Below are 17,736 nucleotides of genomic sequence, written 5' to 3'. Positions count from 1 at the left end.
TGGTAAACTTGAGAGCACAATGAGGTGAGACGAGATGCCCTTGGTAAACTTGAGAGCACAATGACGTGAGACGAGATGCCCTTGGTAAACTTGAGAACACAATGATGTTAAACGAGATGTTTTGTAATCTATAAGTGGAACGCGGAAATGTGAGAAATGTATAAACCTTAAACATAAGGAAAAATCTGATCTTGAAAACGTGGAACAGAAGCTAAAGAACCTAGCAACTGCTTTCCGGACTGTGCAACTGCCCACTCGGAAAGCAAAACGAGTGGAGGAATATAGAACGCCCAATCACGATCGAACATGGAAGTTCCGCAACAACACTTGAGGAGAGCTCAATAACACTACAATCCAGATAATAGGTTCTAACCAGAATAAAATCTTTATATAAAGATATTTTAGACAATAACTATAAACTAGAACAACGGAAAACAATACATGACAAATAGAGTAATTATAACTCCGTGGCCTGTAGTCCGCAAGCGAACTATACCGGCCGAGCGACCGCCGCTTGTCGGCCAACTTTTGCGGAAAGAGGGCGTCACGTGGTCAACTCAACGGATCCCCACGGCCGTTAATCTCGGTTTTCTAGACCGGAGTCGCTACTTCCTTGAAATAGTTTCTCAGTTATCCCCACGGGGTTGAGTGGACACCGCTCCAGACCCACTACTTCTCAGAAAATCTAGTAGTGCCGGAAATCAAGCCCGGGGCTTCTGGATATGTAGCCAGGAACTCTGACCACTAGACCACAGAGGCGGTCAGCTACAAGCATAGAGAAAGTAAATTTTAACTTGTTGTTTATACATCAACACAACTACCTAACATATTTTATGATATTTAAATTTTGTTATATACAGTATACGAGTATATATATATATATAAGTACGTTTTTAAGCATTTTTAAATATAAGATTTTCAATAAAATTTAATTTATATTTTATATATGATTTAATCTTTAACATACGGACTTTTAAATTGCCGGGAGCTCTCTGAGGTCAGAAGTTAAATCACCCTAATTAATTATCATTGCAAACTTTCAGAGAAAACTACATATTTTCCGTTCTAGGCAACATAGAGACACGAACTAAAAACAACCTGAAAGACAATAAAATTTTCTACATATATACAAAAGAGCAATTTTACAAATGAAAATTAACTGTGATTATTTTGTCATGAAGTGCAAAATATAATCTTTATTGTGTTACGAAATTCCAGAGGACTTACCTGTACTTTTTTTCAACTTTGAGACCTGGTGATATTGTAAATATAATCACACTATATACAACAATATTTTATTCAGACTGTACGCGAGTTTGAACTGCGTCACTTCACAGTTTACGATACCTTACCCTCTGACGCGCATGCCAGTTCTCGAAGCTGTCCGTGACACACAGCACAACATCACACTTTTTGCTATAGAAAATGGTGCTCCTGCTTTTCTTATTTAGCGAAACACACGACGTCTTTGTTTCCTTTTGGCTGGCCAGTGTTGCGAATGTTTCACCTCCAGTCGACTCAGTTGGGCCCCAGATAACCTTGGCCTCCCCCGAGAAACGCCACTGACCGTGATATTCGCCTTGTGCGATTGAAGAATCACTTGGGGGAGGATGGTTTCCAGCAAAATCTAATAAATTATGTTAATTGACAAAGCGACACTCTCACCTGTTGGTAGTACTCGCAAAATAGTGATGAAATAAATTATAATACTAGTCGAAAAGATTGCCAGTCCGACACTGATACTGAAAGTCGCAGTGGCGAAGATGCCTTTTACTCACAAAGTAATACTGGCTCAGTGGGTTTATACCTCTTCCAAGATGCAAAATAAAAATGATATATAACGAAATATATGCCAGTCTGACACTGACTTTCTAAACTAATTTCAGTTATACAAGTATTAACTGAATAGGAAAGCAGATAAAAAAGGTAAAGCTATCCCTGTAACAGGCCGTGAAAACCCGTAGTGTTCTGAGACTTCGAGATCCCCACATTTTCTCTAGACAATCGGCTCGCAGATGGTACGGTTGTTAGCCTCATAAGCCAGCAGCCCTTCCCCTCCCACCCCACCCAGGAAGATTCCTGGTACTCATTTCTGTTAGAGACTAAGTCGACCCCAGGTCCATAGTGCTCCTGGAAGGATTAGGTAAAATGAAAAATCCAATGACCTCACCGGGAACTAAACCGCAACTTTCAGGCTTGTAGTACAGCGCCTCATCCAACTACGCTACCGCGTGCCCCAGGAAACCAGATACGTATAGTTACATGTATTTAAATTATAAGAGACCATACATTTATAGCTCAATTCAATAATTCAAATAGTTTGTTAAATTGTACCGCCTGATGATGGCTTCAGGAGCCGAAACATGTAGGGTAACTCATTATTGCACGGTGAAGTGTGAGTGGGTTCATAAAAGATGTGCTCAGAGGTCGTTTATCCAAGAAATACGTCCAGGTCCGAAGCTTCTTGCAAATTTTCTTAACAAGCTTATGTTTCACGGTGAGGAGTTGTTAGTCTCACTCCCAACACACAAGCTGGAGGACCATCCCTTGTAGGCAGTCCACGACTGCTTATTCAATACATTCGTAGTTACCTTCCATATCTGGAGTTCGTTTACTCCATCCGCAACCTGAGGACGCGCTATTTGATAGTGAAAACCGTTAGAGGGAAAGGAGCAATGTCCTGTTGAAATCTCAAATGGGTTCGCGGCTGTGGAAAACTTGGACACTGAGGTGGATGTTAATGAAACTTGGGAAACTATTAGAGAGAATATCAAAATTTCTGTCAAGGAGAGTCTGAGTTATTATGAACTGAAGAAGCATAAGCTATGGTTCCATGAAGGATGAACATAATTATCAGACCAACGAAAACAATCAAATTCCATTGGTACAGGATCCAGGCGAAATGAATAGGGATAATCTGAACAATATAACACGTGAAACCAGCAGACATTTCAGGAACAAAAAGAGGGAATATCTGAAAGGCAAAATTGATGAGCTTGCAAGGAACAGTAAGAACAAGAACATTAGAGATCTGTATAGAGGAATAAATGACTTTAAGAGGGGTTACCAGTCTAGCAGTAACTTAGTGAAGGATGAGAATGGCGATCTGCTTGCAGATTCCCACAACATTGTGAATATGTGGGACAACTACATACATACTTCTCTCAGTTATTGAATGTACATAGGGTAAGTGATTAATAGACAAACATACAGCTGAGCCATTAACACCTGATCCTAACCCTTTTGAGATTGATATTGCTATTGCAAAATTGAAAAGGTATAACTCGCCAGGTAGTGATCAAATTCTGGCAGAACTTGTTCAAGCAGGAGGAGAAATATTACATTCTAAGATACACGATCTAATTAATTTATTTGACATAAGAAAAAATTGCCTAATCAGTGGAAGGAGTCTATTAGTACACCAGTTCACAAGAAGGTGATAAAATTGGCTGTAGTAATTATCTGGGGATAACACTGCAATTATCTTTATACAAAATTTTATCCAATATTCTTCTCTCAAGTTTAAGTCCATATATAGATGAAATTATTGGGCATCATCAATGTGGGTTTCGACACAACAAATCAACTTAGATAAGATCTTTTGCATTCGTAAGATATTGGAGAAAAGTGGGAGTACGATGAGACGGTACATTAGCTATGCATGGACTTCAAGAAAGCCTATTATTCAGTTAGGAGGGAAGTATTGTACAAGAGTCTGATAGAGTTCGGAATACCCCTGAAAATAATTAGTCAGATGAAATGTGTCTAAACGAAACGTATAGTAAAGTGCGTATAGGTGAATATTTGTCTGATAATTTTCCTATCCAGAATGATCTAAGACAAGGAGACGCTTCATCGCTGCTACTTTTCAAATTATGCTTTAGAATATGCAATTAGGAAGGTCCAGGAAAACCAGGTGAGACTGAAACTAAACGGAGCACATCAGCTGTTGGTCAATGCTGATGATGTGAATCTACTGGTGATCATATAGATACCATAAAGAAAAAGACGCAGACTTTAATTGACGCTGGTAAGGAGGTTGGTCTAGAAGTAAAGACAGAGAAACCTAAGTATATGTTGGTGTCTCGTTACCAAACCGCCGGGAAAAATCATGACATAAAGATAAGAAAGAGATGTTTTGAAAATGTGGCACAGTTCAGATATTTGGGAACAACGATAACAAATCAAAACCTGATCAAGGAGGAAATTAAGGGGAGACTGAACTCGTGCAATACTGGCTACCATTCAGTTCAGAACATTTTGTCTTCTCGTCTGCTATCCATAAACATAAAAATTAGAATATACAAAACTATAATTTGGCCTGCGGTTCTTTATGGGTATGAAACTTTGTCTCTGACATCAAGGGAGGAACATAGACTGAGGGTGTTTGAGAACAGGGTGTTGAGGAGAATATTTGGACCGAAGAGAGATGAAGTGACAGGAGGTTGGAGAAAACTGCATAATGAGGAGCTTCATAACTTGTGCTCTTCTCCAGATATAATTAGAATGATCAATTCAAGGAGAATGTTGTGGGCAGGGCATGTAGCACGAATTGGAGATGGGAGGAATGCCTATGGGATATTGATGAGAAAGCCAGAAGGGAAGAGGCCACTAGGAAGACCAAGACGTAGGTGAGTGGGCAATATTAAAATGGATCTTAGAGAGATAGAATGGAATAGTATGGATTGGACTGATCTAGCTCAGGATAGGGACCAGTGGACGGTTCTTGTGAACAAGGTGATAAACATTCACGTTCCATAAAATACTAGGAACTTCTTGAGTAGCTGCAGAATTGGCGGGTTTTCAAGAAGAGCTCAGCTCCATGAACATAGAGAGGGAGAGAGAGGGGGGGAGAGAGAGGAACAATTTAAAAGTAATTTTAACATATATTTACTTACTTTGTTACTTATGAAGCTGAGCCCTTCTGGAGGAGCCGACAATTCTGCAGCTACTCAAGAACTTCCCAGTATTTTATGGAATGCGAATGTTCATCATCTTGTTCACAAGAACCTTCTACTGGTCCCTATCCTGAGCTAGATCAGTCCAATCCATACCATCCCATTCTATCTCTCTAAGATCCATTGTAATATTGTCCACCCACTGACGCCTTGGTCTTCCCTGTGGTCTCTTTCCTTCTGGCTATCCCACCAATATCCTATATGCATTCCTCTTCTTCCCATTCGTGCTACATGACCTGCCCACCTCATCCCCCTTGACTTGATCATTCTAATTATACTTGGAGAAGAGTACAAGTTATGAAGCTCCTCATTGTGCAGTTTTCTCCAACTTCCTGTCACTTCTCTTCGGTCCACATATTCTCCTCAACACCCTGTTTCCATACACCCTCAGTCTATGCTCCTCCCTTAATATCAGAGACCAAGTTTCATACCCATACAGAACCACAGGCAAAATTATTTTCTTATATTTTAATTTTTATGTTTTTGGACAACAGACGAGAAGACATAAGGTTCTGGACTGAATGGTAGCAAGCATTACCCGAGTTCAATCTCCTCTTAATTTCCTCCTGAATCAGGTTTCGATCTGTTATCGTTGTTCCCTAATATCTGAACTGTGCCACATTTTCAAAACATCTGTTTCTTATCTTTATTTCATGATTTTACCCGGAATATTGGTGATGAGACACCAACATATATTTAGGTTTCTCTGTGTTAACTTCTAGACCAACCTCAATTTTAACATATACGTATATATACTCAATATTTATTCTTTGAGACATACATATGTCGGTTCTATGCTGTGCAGTTCCTCAACTAAGTTGTATAATTCTATGCAGAAATCAAACACAATATCTAATTGTTAAGGCTCGATTTCATTCGTGTGAAATATTGCGAGGAATTTTCCACAGAGAAGACCATGACATTTGCAAATGTATTGGAAGGTATAATCATTCAGTTACAATGTAAACAGCTCACGAAACCATCCAGAACAATGACGTAAACAATTAACCTAGTATCCTTTGTCACAATTTTAAGTTCTGAAATTATGGTGTACCAGATTTTCAAAGAGTAAATAAGTGTATACCTTTCGGCCTCATGAATATTATCTATCTGAAAGACAAAATTGGACGAATATTCTTAAAATTCTACGATGAAGTGCAGTCACTGTTAATGGGAAATTTGCCCTTCGCAACTGCTGCGATTACGTGTCTGGAATCAGCACGACTAAGCAAACCGGCGTTCGTAAGCATAAGTGCATTGGGAAAATGGGTGATAGGGGACCCCCCAACTATATCGACGCTTAAGAGAACTTGTAAATAAGTTAGTCGGTCACGGAAGCTGAGTGGATTGAAGCGTGTACTGTCTTAGCTCTCTCGAAAGCCGGGATCATGGGTTCGAATTCCACACAAGGATGTTTGCCATGTGTTTGTGTTTATTCTGTGTTTGTATTATCCTGTAATTAGGTAGAGGCCTTCAGACGAGCTGATCACTTGTTCAAGGAGTCCTACCGACTGTAAAATGATCAAGATGAAGAAAAACTCAACACTCTGAAGCATAAGAGGAACGGATTAAGTAAGGAAGTAAGTTACCTGTCATTTCAATGAGCACTGCAATGACGTCAGGCAAAAAGAGGCGTGTCTTAATAATCTGGAAGCTGTGAAACTGAATTCTGATGTTTTTGCAGCCGTATCCAGCGAGTGCTGATTGTTTGTTGCGGAAACAGCTGCTTCCTTTACTTGTGAACACAATTCGGGAACCCCTTATATAGTGTAAGTTTTTTATTATTGCTAGTGGGGTGGGACTAAGTCCCTTGTACTGCGGCCACTTCTGGCCTATTGTACCAGCCTCAAATGATAGGTGAGGGTGGAGCAATTGGTGGAATGAAGATTGGCAGGGGAAACCGAAGTACTTGGAGAAAACCTGCCCCATCGCCACTTTGTCCACCACAATTCCCACTTGACCAGACCCGGGATCGAACCCGGGCCGCCGTGGTGGGAAGCCAGCGACTAACCTCTTGAGCTACGGCGCGGCCTAAACAGCTGCTTTCTTTACTTGTGAACACAATTCGGGAACCTCTTATATACTGTAAATTTAGTCGTGTTTTGAAGCAGTGGTTTAATCTGTGTTTCAAGACGCTTGGAGATCTTGATTTCGGCTGGCCTAACCCTCCACTAGTTCGCTGCAATGCGCTAGGATCGCGTCTTACTGTACTCCCGAACTCGCCTGGCGTCTCACCGGTTCCGAACACTATATGCCACTTTTACGCTGACAGTGAAACTCAGACTTTATCTTTCAAGCTTGCGGCCGCCGGTTATTGCACATCATTAATACCGAAATGTTCCCTGAATTCTACAGCTGAGCAGGCGCTTAGCGATTTTAGAGGAACCGGGTTTGAGGAAGGGGAATCTGGAAGCTTCGACAGGCATAAACTCTTACGCTGTCAGGTTGTTCTGCAACCTTTTGTACTTTTTCCGCTCTGTCGTTGGAAACGTTGGATATTGTTTGCTGACTTCGTTTCAGATCTTTACAATTCATACTGGTCTTATTAAGATGATCCACCCTGAAAGATGACAATGCTCGTATCATCAGCAACAATGACCTGTATTTGTCATGGACAATTCCCTGGAGCACAGTGTTTGTCCGGCACCTGATCTAGTGTTCAGTACATCGAAACGTTGAGTGCTAATTGCTTAGATTTCATCACAGACAAATTCTTATTTTGCAGGGCACACTATGATCGACTAGAGACGCACATCAATCCATTGACGAAGCAGCTACTGAAAGGACCCAAAAATAGACGCTTGAAAAGACGTCTTCCAATTGACCTCAAGTGAATAACGGAGGCTCCTTCGGTGGAAGGACCCTCATCCTGTCATAGTCGGGCTCAGTAGCCCAATGTCACCACAATAGCTTATAGAATATGATAATTCTGAATGCTATTTAAGTAACAATGAAAAAAAAATTGCAGGCTCATGCCGGTGAATGCGCACGTGATGCAATGCGCATGACACCAAATTATATAAATTCTGAAGAGTTCTGACGATGGTGGATGACACAGAATTACTGGAGTTTTGGACTATTTCCGTTGTCAGGAATTTTAGAGAATAGAGGACAAAACGTTTCGGAAACTGGATCTGTTTCCGTCTTCAGGTGAGAAATGAAGACACCTACTCAGATGGGCCCCTAAGAAAGAGCTCTTTCTGAGAGGCCCAACTGAGTAGGTGTCATCCTTTCTCAACTGAAGACGGAAATAGATCCAGTTTCCGAAACGTCGTGTCATCTATTAACTAGAATTCCGGACGACGGAGAAAGTTCAAAACCCCAGTAATTCTGTGACCAAATTATGTGTCAGTATTGCTTCGCTTTCCATGCAAACATTGGTCTATGGGGCATTTTGTGGACTGTGCATGTGTCAATGTTTGTTATACACGTAATTCCATTTACTACACCTACTAACTTTCCATGTATCCCTTCGGATACTACGAGCATGTAATCAGTTTTTTCGCTTTACTGTTCTGGAAACGGGTCGTTTGAACTGCCTTATGATTTCTTAAATTGAATGTGTTCCTATACTAGGGCTCTGATATGGCCTCAAACCTTCATTACCATGAGTAACTTGTGGGGAACTTGTTATTTTCTTTAGTGTCATTTTCCGGTCATATATTATTCAGATATCAGCCAGTTATGCTGGCTACGATTATCATTTCATTATAGAAAGCTGAATAGTGAGGTTGCTGGGTTATGTAACAACGGTCTCATGCACAACAGGATTGCAGGTAATGAGATTGTGTGTATTTCTTGCTAAACTGCGTGGTTTACATTTCATTCGAGCTATTAGTTCTTCATATGTAAAGTAATTTCAATTTGGAAAATCGTTTCTATCGATCGCCCTGCACATTTCATCATCAAAATCACGCAATATATTTTGTTAAAACTTTGTTTTCGCAGGAGTAGGCATGTAAACTTTTCCCACGCCGAAGTATAATAATACATTTTTGCTCTATACTTGTTTTGTGGTTCAGAAAATTTGTCGAAAATGATTCCTCGACTTTTGCACAATGTAAATGTCTCAATGAATACCGTGACTTCGTTACTTCTAGCGCTTTAACGATTAAGTTTTTTTTTTCATTTGTACAATTCATATTTTGATCAGGTTAACCACCCATAAATGTTCTATTGACTAGGACAGTGTACGTGTCACTACCTCAATCTGCAGGTGTTCTTGAGGCCTTTGTGTCCTGCAGAGTTTACGTATGATTTAGTAAACTGTACTGGAATCTTCCGCACTTCCATATTTGTATTACATAACCAGGATTCTGCATATTTCACAGGTTCCTAGTCCTTATAAACAGATAAAATAGTCAGTAACTCTGAAGCTAATTACTCTTCAAAATCGCGATTCATTTCTCCTTGGCCTCTATGCGAGTTACAGTGCTGAAACTACACTGCATGTACGCCTACTACACGCACTTCTCCTAACCACATCGAAAACTCTGTGGAGTACGGTGTGTGTTTAATTCTTTTTTTATTTTTTTCACTGGCTCTATAGCCCCTTTCTTTCCTGGCCTCTGACTTTCAGTTTCATGATCATTTTACAGATGGTAGGACTCCTTGGACGAGTGATCAGCTGGTTGCAAGGCCCCTATATAAACACTGGCCAACACAAACACAGAAGGAACGCATACATATTACAAACATCCATTCCTTTTGTGTGATTCGAACCCACGATTCCGGCTTACGAGCGAGTGAAGACAGTTCATGCCTTAGACCGCCCAGCTACCTTGTGTATTCTATACAGGTTACACTCTGTAAGAAGTTTAAATAATTTAATATATATTTTCATCAGCTGCTGGTGCACGATTGGTTATGTTCTACAGGTTCTTGATAACAGAAGTGAAATAGGCGATTTAAGAAATGTTATGTGTCTTCCTTACGTTGGAATATGGCCTGAATTATTTCCCATTCAGAAATACGTCTTTTCTTCAAGGCCTTCAGAGATTATGATAATTGTGTCACTTTAAATTTAAAAAAGAAAGAATATTTCGGATACATTTTATAAGATTGAATGCGTTAATTAATCTGTGTCCTTATCTATGGCCTGGCAAGAATGCAAATGCTGTTGAAGAGCCAAAATCCGATCACTACTGCTTTATTCGAAACGCAATTTTTAGAATTTTAAAGTCATACAGCCCTTCATAACGCACACGCGTTAAGGCGATAAATCTTATTTGCATTATGTGACACGGAATGAACGAGATAATTACATTTTGACAAAGACTTACTATCAAAGGCAGGGAACTCAGGAAACGTGTGGACAGTCACGTAATATCTATATATATATAATGACACGCCCACATGCATATACTGTAGGTCACGGTAGTCTAACGCATAAGCTGTATCCTCTCGCTCGGGAGCAGGGATCGTGGGTTCGAATCCCACACAGGGCATGGATGTTTGGTATGTTTATGTATTTATTCTGCGTTTGTGTTGTCCTCTGTTTAGGTAGTGGACTTGCAACCAGCTGATCACTCGTCCAAGGAGTCCTACCGTCTGTAAAATTTTCATGAGACTGAAAATCAGAGGTCAGGGCCCAATGGGGCTGTAAAGCCAGTGAAAAAATATGGGTATATACTAGTAATCTGTGACATGCGAGAATCGTTGGAAATTTGACGTTCTCGGTCCTTCACTTAGTGGACGGCGTATGTTCCGAGCGGGTGTAGTTAAAAAAGATAAAATTTTCTTCAGTTGTGAGCTCGTTGCTAAGCAGTCTCTCAAAATGTAATATTCTTTCGTAGTACGGTGAGCGGAAGTAATTCATTTTCCAAAGTACACGTGTCTGTGAATGCACCTGAAGTTAAGCGAAACTGGAACACGATTTCTTTTGTTAGATACATATTTAAACTTATCATGCCTTACTTACATTACTGTCAAAGGAACGTGACGTTCCTCGCCGCGGATTGTATAAATTTCTACTCCAAAGATGAAATTATATTATTGTCACGTATTGTGCGTATATCGCGACAAACAACTTCACGCCGTATTTAATATAGCGAATTTTATTTCACATTCGCACTTACAATCACCCAAATTACAGTTTCACAATTACTGCTATCTGCAGTATCACAAATACTACACTCCAAATGCCAGAATACAACTGACTAGTTGCTGGCTAACTCGGAACTAACTCGGAGGTAGCTCGAGGACTAACTGTGAATAGCCTTCGCTGCGCCTCATGTAGCCTCGATCGGACAATACAGAAAACGGCCACGTAATAAGCACCCTTGTTGCCTGGCGCTGTGTTGCTAGTAACGCTAGCGGTAGTAACCGCTGTTACCACCGTCGTCTCTCGCAATCCTGTTTACCCGTGCTGCCCTTGGTGACGTCATCGCTGTTGGCTCGCTTTGCATAGCGACCAGGATGCTAGGACTCGGCTAACTTCGGCTCACTTCGGCTTCGCTCGGCGCATCACGGCTGGCGGGGGTGGGGGAGGGGCGTCATCCATAGCTCAACATGTCACATTATTATAGGCTGTTTGTTTTAGTGCTAGATATTTTGTAGCTCAGAGAAAGTGTTATTTTGAAATTACTGATGGACTGATTTCAATATAATTAGTTCTCCTAAATAGTAAAAATTTTAAAGGAAGGCTCAAGTGACTATACAGAGTGTTTCACGACTTTAGGACACAACTGCAGAAGGTGATTTCTTAGGTCTTTGTGATCAAAAATGTTCATATAAACATGCGTCCGATTTTGGGCGGTTACGGAGTTATGACCATTTTAAACTCAGAATAGAAGGTAACGATTACTGACAATAAACGGAACAAAATAATAAACCAGCACAATACATGATGCATTTAAAGTATGAATGTAAAGTTAATTTCGTGAAATTACCTTTAATTTCAATTGATTCGTGCTTAAAGCTGATTTTCGAAAATGCCACCGCCGGCCGCAACACAGGCTGCCTCTCGGTTGTGAACCGCGCCGGACATACCAACCCACCACGCCTTAGATACCTCTCAAGTGTCGAGATAACGAGAACGCTCTGTCTGTAGCTGGCTAAAAATAGCGACCCGCCAGATGATAGACGCGGTTCACACGAGGGCGCGTACGGGAATGAAAAAACGGTCATAACTCCGTAACGGTCCAAAATGTGACACATGTATGTATGAACATTTTTGATCACAAAGACCTAGGAAATCACCTCCTGTAGTTATACCCTAAGGTCGTAAAACACTCTGTATATGTGACAAAGCAAGAATGGCAATTTATTTGCCATAATCTCCTAACTGAAAAAGCCAGTGATTCTGAGTGGATACAAATTTCACTAATGAGCAATAGAGGGAATACTGGCAATGAAAATTCATAATATTGTACTTAAAATAAAGATTACTTTACCGACGGGAGCCCTAATCTTAAGGAAAGTAACAGAATAAATTATAACAGAGAGATGGAGGGTACAACCATCAGGAATCTGTAGACGTGTAGCTCAGAAACATTTCAAGATTCAGACTTATACATCGCCTGCAGCTTCAAGATATATGAGTGAAGCAAAATAGAAATTCTCTCTCCCAGCTACACGATTATACAACGCGCGAATCAATATCCTTCATAGTCACAGACGTGAAAATCTCGGACCCAGCAAGAAATATATGTTATGTTCTTCTCAGACGGAAGATTTTAGGGTCGAGTTAAGCAGTCATCTTATTGTCTTTCAGAACATCGCGTGGACAACATGCCCTCCATCTACAGTACGTTTGTCGATGCCTACACCAGAACTTTTCATGATATTGCAGGTAAGCCAGCAGCATGCTTCTGCTCCGAAGGTCCCCTCAGAGTCATAAATGGAAGACTGACACAATTTCGGGGGCACGCGGCTGCAAACCGGAAGGTCGCGGGTTCAACTCCCAATGAGGTTATTGGATTTTTTTTTTCAATTGACCCAATCCTTCCAGCCGCACTATGGCCCTGGGGTCGACTCAACTTCTAACAGAAATGAGTACCAGGAATTAATTAAATAATTTTCCTGGGGAGTAAAGGGATGCCGGAGCGTAAGTCTGACAACCTTATCGCCATCTTTGAGCCAGATAATGTGGGACCCTCAACGTCTCACAACCCTATGGCCTTCACGGCCTGTTACAGGGATAGCTTTACTTTTTTTTTTTACTTTTACTGATTGAATTTAAGAGTTACTAATGAGCTGTGTGAATATGATCAGACAGCAGCATCTGTGTACAGTCTAGCCGCACCTGTTAGTATGACCGTAGAGATATCAGCACTGGGTCTACCATAACTAGCGTCCCCTGGCTTCATTTTGTGAAGAATCTAACAAAATGTTGTGTAATAATTTATGCCATTTGTATAACTTATGATAAAGCCTATCTCAACAGGCATGAATGCACAGTAATCTGTCATTTTAATTCTCTATTTATGTATTCATTTCTCCCTGCGTGTCCCACGTTCATTTCTTTTACATCCGCATGCTACCTCTTGTGTTCTTGAATAGAGTATAGTCGCCTAGTGTGGGGAAGCACAGCGCCCCATCGAAAAGGTGCTGCCGCCTACTGTCAGTAATTGCAATTTAAGGACTATTCGTTTGGTTGGCAGTACGTGCACAACAAGTGGTCTTTTTTCGTTAGGATTCAGATATTTCTGACGCTATAATAAGTTTCGCGAAACTCTACAGAAAAACGAGTCATTTATTTTGTCGTTTAGGCGGATAGTAATAAGACTAGATTATTGTTTCTGTATATAGTGTGTTTTCTGGTTGTCGGTGTAGGGTTTTTGTTTCACAGCCAGGAAAGGGAACGTGCAAATTTGTTCTGGGCTACTGACTGTAGTGGTTATCTCACTTGTTCTACAGTATAGCATTGTTTATCTAAAATGTAAAAATTCTCTAATGTTTCGTCGTGTGGTCACTATTTATTTCGAGTTACTCTTATGTAACCTGCAGTAAGACATCATCTTCGGGTCCCTTCACTTTTATAAACAGACTTCTTGGTCAGTCGAACGCCTCTGTGGTCTAGTGGTCAGAGTTTCTGGGTACAGATCCAGAGGTTTGGGTTCGATTTCCGGCGCTACCAGATTTTCTGAGAAGTGGTAGCTCTGGAACGGGGTCCACTCAGCCTCGTGAGAAATATTGAGGAGCTATTTCAAAGAAATAGCGGCTCCGGTCTAGAACACCGAAATTAACAGCCATGGGGATTCGTTTCGCTGTCCACGCGACACCTCTATCCACTAAAGTTGACACTAATTTCGGCGACAAGCTGCAGTCGCTCGGTCGGTATAGTTCGCTTGCGGACTAAAATCACGGAGTGTGTTTAGATTTTCTTCTTGGTCATTAAACTGAAGTTATTGACTTGCACGGCAGCTGGGTTTCGGCTGCTTGGAAATATTTCTGGTGTTGCATTGTTGAAGAGTGACTGGAGCTTACCTGAAGAATTATTACGAAATTTTGGCGAACTATGCAATAGGATTAATATTAACTGTGGAATGTTACTTACCGACGGAATGAGATATATGACCTTGGGGACAAGGTGGATGTGCTGACATGATGTGACACTTTGACCATTGGTTGCTGTAGTAGAATGTCTCTTTAAACCTTGGATTGACGTATTAGAGTGGTGTGATTTGTGCTTAACTTTATCTTCTGAGTCCAGAAATTATCTAATATGGAAGCTAACTAAATAAGACAGAAATTTGTTTGAATATATGGATCACATATTTTATAAACTCTTTTAACTTTGTATTTTCTTTCACTGAGAACACCACAGGGATACCTTCACAGAAACCCTCAACACAAACCTACTAGAAACAGAAACACTTTATGAGTAACCTAGAAATATATCGGGGGCTCTAAACCTAGAGATGAAAATTTCCCGATGCCGCAAATCTAAGAGAGGATTTTCAGTCTCTGTTTTTTTAAATTTCTTGAAACATAAGAAGTACTTTAGCTTTTTGTTACTTTGTACAGATCACAGGTCAGACAATTGGTTCCTGATGGGCTCACCTTGGCCTGTGAGCTTCATCATTATTTTTTATTTGTACTTCGTCAAGATCCTGGGTCCCCGTTTGATGAAGAACAGACCTGCCTTCAACGTGGACACATTCCTTCGGCTGTACAACCTGTTGCAGATAATCCTGTGTACTTGTCTATTGAAATATGTAAGTTATAATTTTGTCATAATTTCATAATTAACAATCATAATGATAGCCATAACGTCTATGTCTATCAAAGGTCCCGCTAACCTCCGATTGCTCCGGCACCTGGATCTAGGATTGCAATTCGTCAGTGCTTTTCACCAACATATTTTCTTGGGTACAATTTATATCTCATTCAAGGACTCCTATAGAGCTTCTGTTTGATTTTTTATTGCAATAGGAATTCTGTTTGGAGTAGACCAGACGTTTTAACAACTATAAAAATACTAATCGTAAATATGAAGATAATTAAATTCATTTCTTGTTTATTAACCCGGAAACTTAACAGTGCAGACGCAAGTTATAAAGTTCCGACGATTACGTGGATAGAAACAAAAAAAGAACTTACAAGTATAAACACGTAATAAGGCAACTTATGCATACATGTATGTAATAATAATTCAATTCAGTTCAATTCTTTATTATTTACATGCCGAGTCAACAGTTACAAGACCAATTACAGTCACAGCACAGTCTACATACATGGACAGACACCTACATAATGTCAAAAGAAAATTACAGGCAAGCACTGGAAGAAGAATAACATGTTGATACAGAAAATGCAAACAGACAAAAAACGAAGATGAGAAGTGGTAACAAGAATATGATAACTAAGAGCTACATAACACAGAACATTAGGAATATGAACAAATTATAATTTTAGGTTAATGAGCATAAATGTGGTTGAGAGAAACGGCCCCGACTGCAAATATGTCGAGATCTTCACCCACCGCGTTGGCAGCACAGGCGCACCGAGCAGGAAAGTGGTTATTAGAGGGACAAACACCAAACAATGAGAAGTCCCTAAGATTGCTGGCAGGAACACGAAGGCTAACGTTTTCCAAAAGGGAAGAGCAGGATTTAAGACCACGAAAGACCTGAACAACAAACAGCATCAAGGCGATGCCTCAGTTTATGTAAAGTTTGTAGACTTAATTTCTCTAAAGCATCAGTATAAGTATACAAAATACAAGGGAAACAACGATAGAAATGACGGACGCAGCTGCTGGATGCGCTCAAGCTTATTGGCATCAGTCGAGGTGATGGAGTTCCAAACTACTGAGGCGTATTTCAACTTGGACCTGACTGAAGTAAAGTATAGTACATACAGACTCTCCAGGGAGGAAAACCTGTAGGTAATGGAGCAAATAAGGCCTAAAAATCTCATTCATTCAGAAAATGTGTAATTAACATATGTGTGTGAAAAGGTAACACTGTAGCAAGTCCAATGATGTAATACGCAACATGCTGCAATAATGAAATTCTCTATTAGGTAAAATGCTGAAAATCCGTTTAATGCTGTAATACGTGCCATAGTTGATATATTCTATAGCACCTGCAATGCTGTAACACGTGTAATGCTGCAATAATTTAAAAGGCATACAATAAAGAGCAAATCCTGGAATATAATGCTGATACAAGAGATATTATCTATTACGTATACTGGTTCAGTACATGAAATGCTTTGATATGTATACTGTTTAACGCATGTGCAAAATGTGCAAAGTTCTGGCACGTGTGATGATTTAAATTGCGCAATGAGCTCTGTGCATTACCACATCTATAGCGTTAATTACCTTTCACGATCATTCAGTAGCATTCCCTATAAATAAATCTCTTTCCTAGCAATAAAGTCTGGTATGTGAAAGCTCTGAATCTTGAGTCATGTTTCTTTTTTCAGATATTAGATCTGGATTGGGGAAGGAAGTATCGCCTTTTCTGCCAGCCGCTAGATTACACCTCACCACATGGATTATACGTATGTATACAGCTCATTTCATAACTGACTAAGGAGAAGAAATAGCAGACCCAAATACATAATTGAGTACATAACTATCTTCCCAGTTAAGCGAGTACGCGGGAGAGTCATTAAAGAAAAACAAATGCAGTGACAGGCCAAAGTCATGCAATATTTTACGCTCAGCATAAAGTAATGTAGACACGTGTTTGATCAAGGATAGTTTAAAATATTTTAAATTTAATGCTTTAATTCGGTACATAAAAGGAAAGGTGATTTTGTTTGAATGTGTACACTTTGCCAGTTCTCGAACCAACGATTAGAACGATTCCGCACCCAGGAAAGTGTAAGGTCACAATAAAAGGCGGTCCAGTAAAATAAGGGCCCAGTTGGCGTGTAGCGAATAAACCTGAAAAATAGAAAAAAAAGCGATCCTGGTACACAAAATAGATACAATATACACCGTGTACCAAAACGATTAAAGAAAACTGCACCAAGTGAAGACCATGGGGCCTCATTTGGAGTCCCTTTCGTAACACCCTCCACACAGTCATAGTGGGCGTCTAGAATTCCCGACTCGCATTGCGCACAAATTTCCTCGGACTGCAAACAAAAGTTTGTCCTATTCATTCCAAACTTTCTTCTGACACACGCGAATGTCCTGCACATTTCCCTTTATAAAGGCACCCCGTTGTCTGAAACTGCTGATGCCAACGCCTCATTCTGTTGGCAGATGGGATCAATTGAAATTTTAACCGGAAGGCCGCTGAACAGAAACAACTGATTCATGCTTCGTAAGCTACAGCACACAACGCGCTTTCTCCTCTGGAGTTGCCATTTTTTT

The 17,736-nt window shown here is 40.3% G+C and overlaps 1 protein-coding gene across 1 annotated transcript in view; it reads left to right on the top strand.

Moving 5' to 3' along the window:
- The first annotated feature begins 8,633 nt into the window (after positions 1-8,633).
- LOC111870259 (elongation of very long chain fatty acids protein AAEL008004) overlaps positions 8,634-17,736 on the top strand; it is a 15,813-nt gene continuing 6,710 nt past the window's right edge. Inside the window, exons 1-4 of the mRNA XM_023862383.2 lie at positions 8,634-8,734; positions 12,673-12,750; positions 14,928-15,118; positions 16,836-16,913. Of these exons, the coding sequence (XP_023718151.1) occupies positions 8,716-8,734; positions 12,673-12,750; positions 14,928-15,118; positions 16,836-16,913 (366 nt within the window). The 5' untranslated portion in view covers positions 8,634-8,715. The remainder of the gene's footprint in view (positions 8,735-12,672; positions 12,751-14,927; positions 15,119-16,835; positions 16,914-17,736) is intronic.

This window comes from Cryptotermes secundus, unplaced genomic scaffold, assembly GCF_002891405.2.
Source record: "Cryptotermes secundus unplaced genomic scaffold, Csec_1.0 scaffold75, whole genome shotgun sequence".
Classification (NCBI taxonomy): domain Eukaryota; kingdom Metazoa; phylum Arthropoda; class Insecta; order Blattodea; family Kalotermitidae; genus Cryptotermes; species Cryptotermes secundus.
Note: the sequence above shows the minus strand (reverse complement) of the source record. Positions and strands in the feature narration are given on the sequence as shown.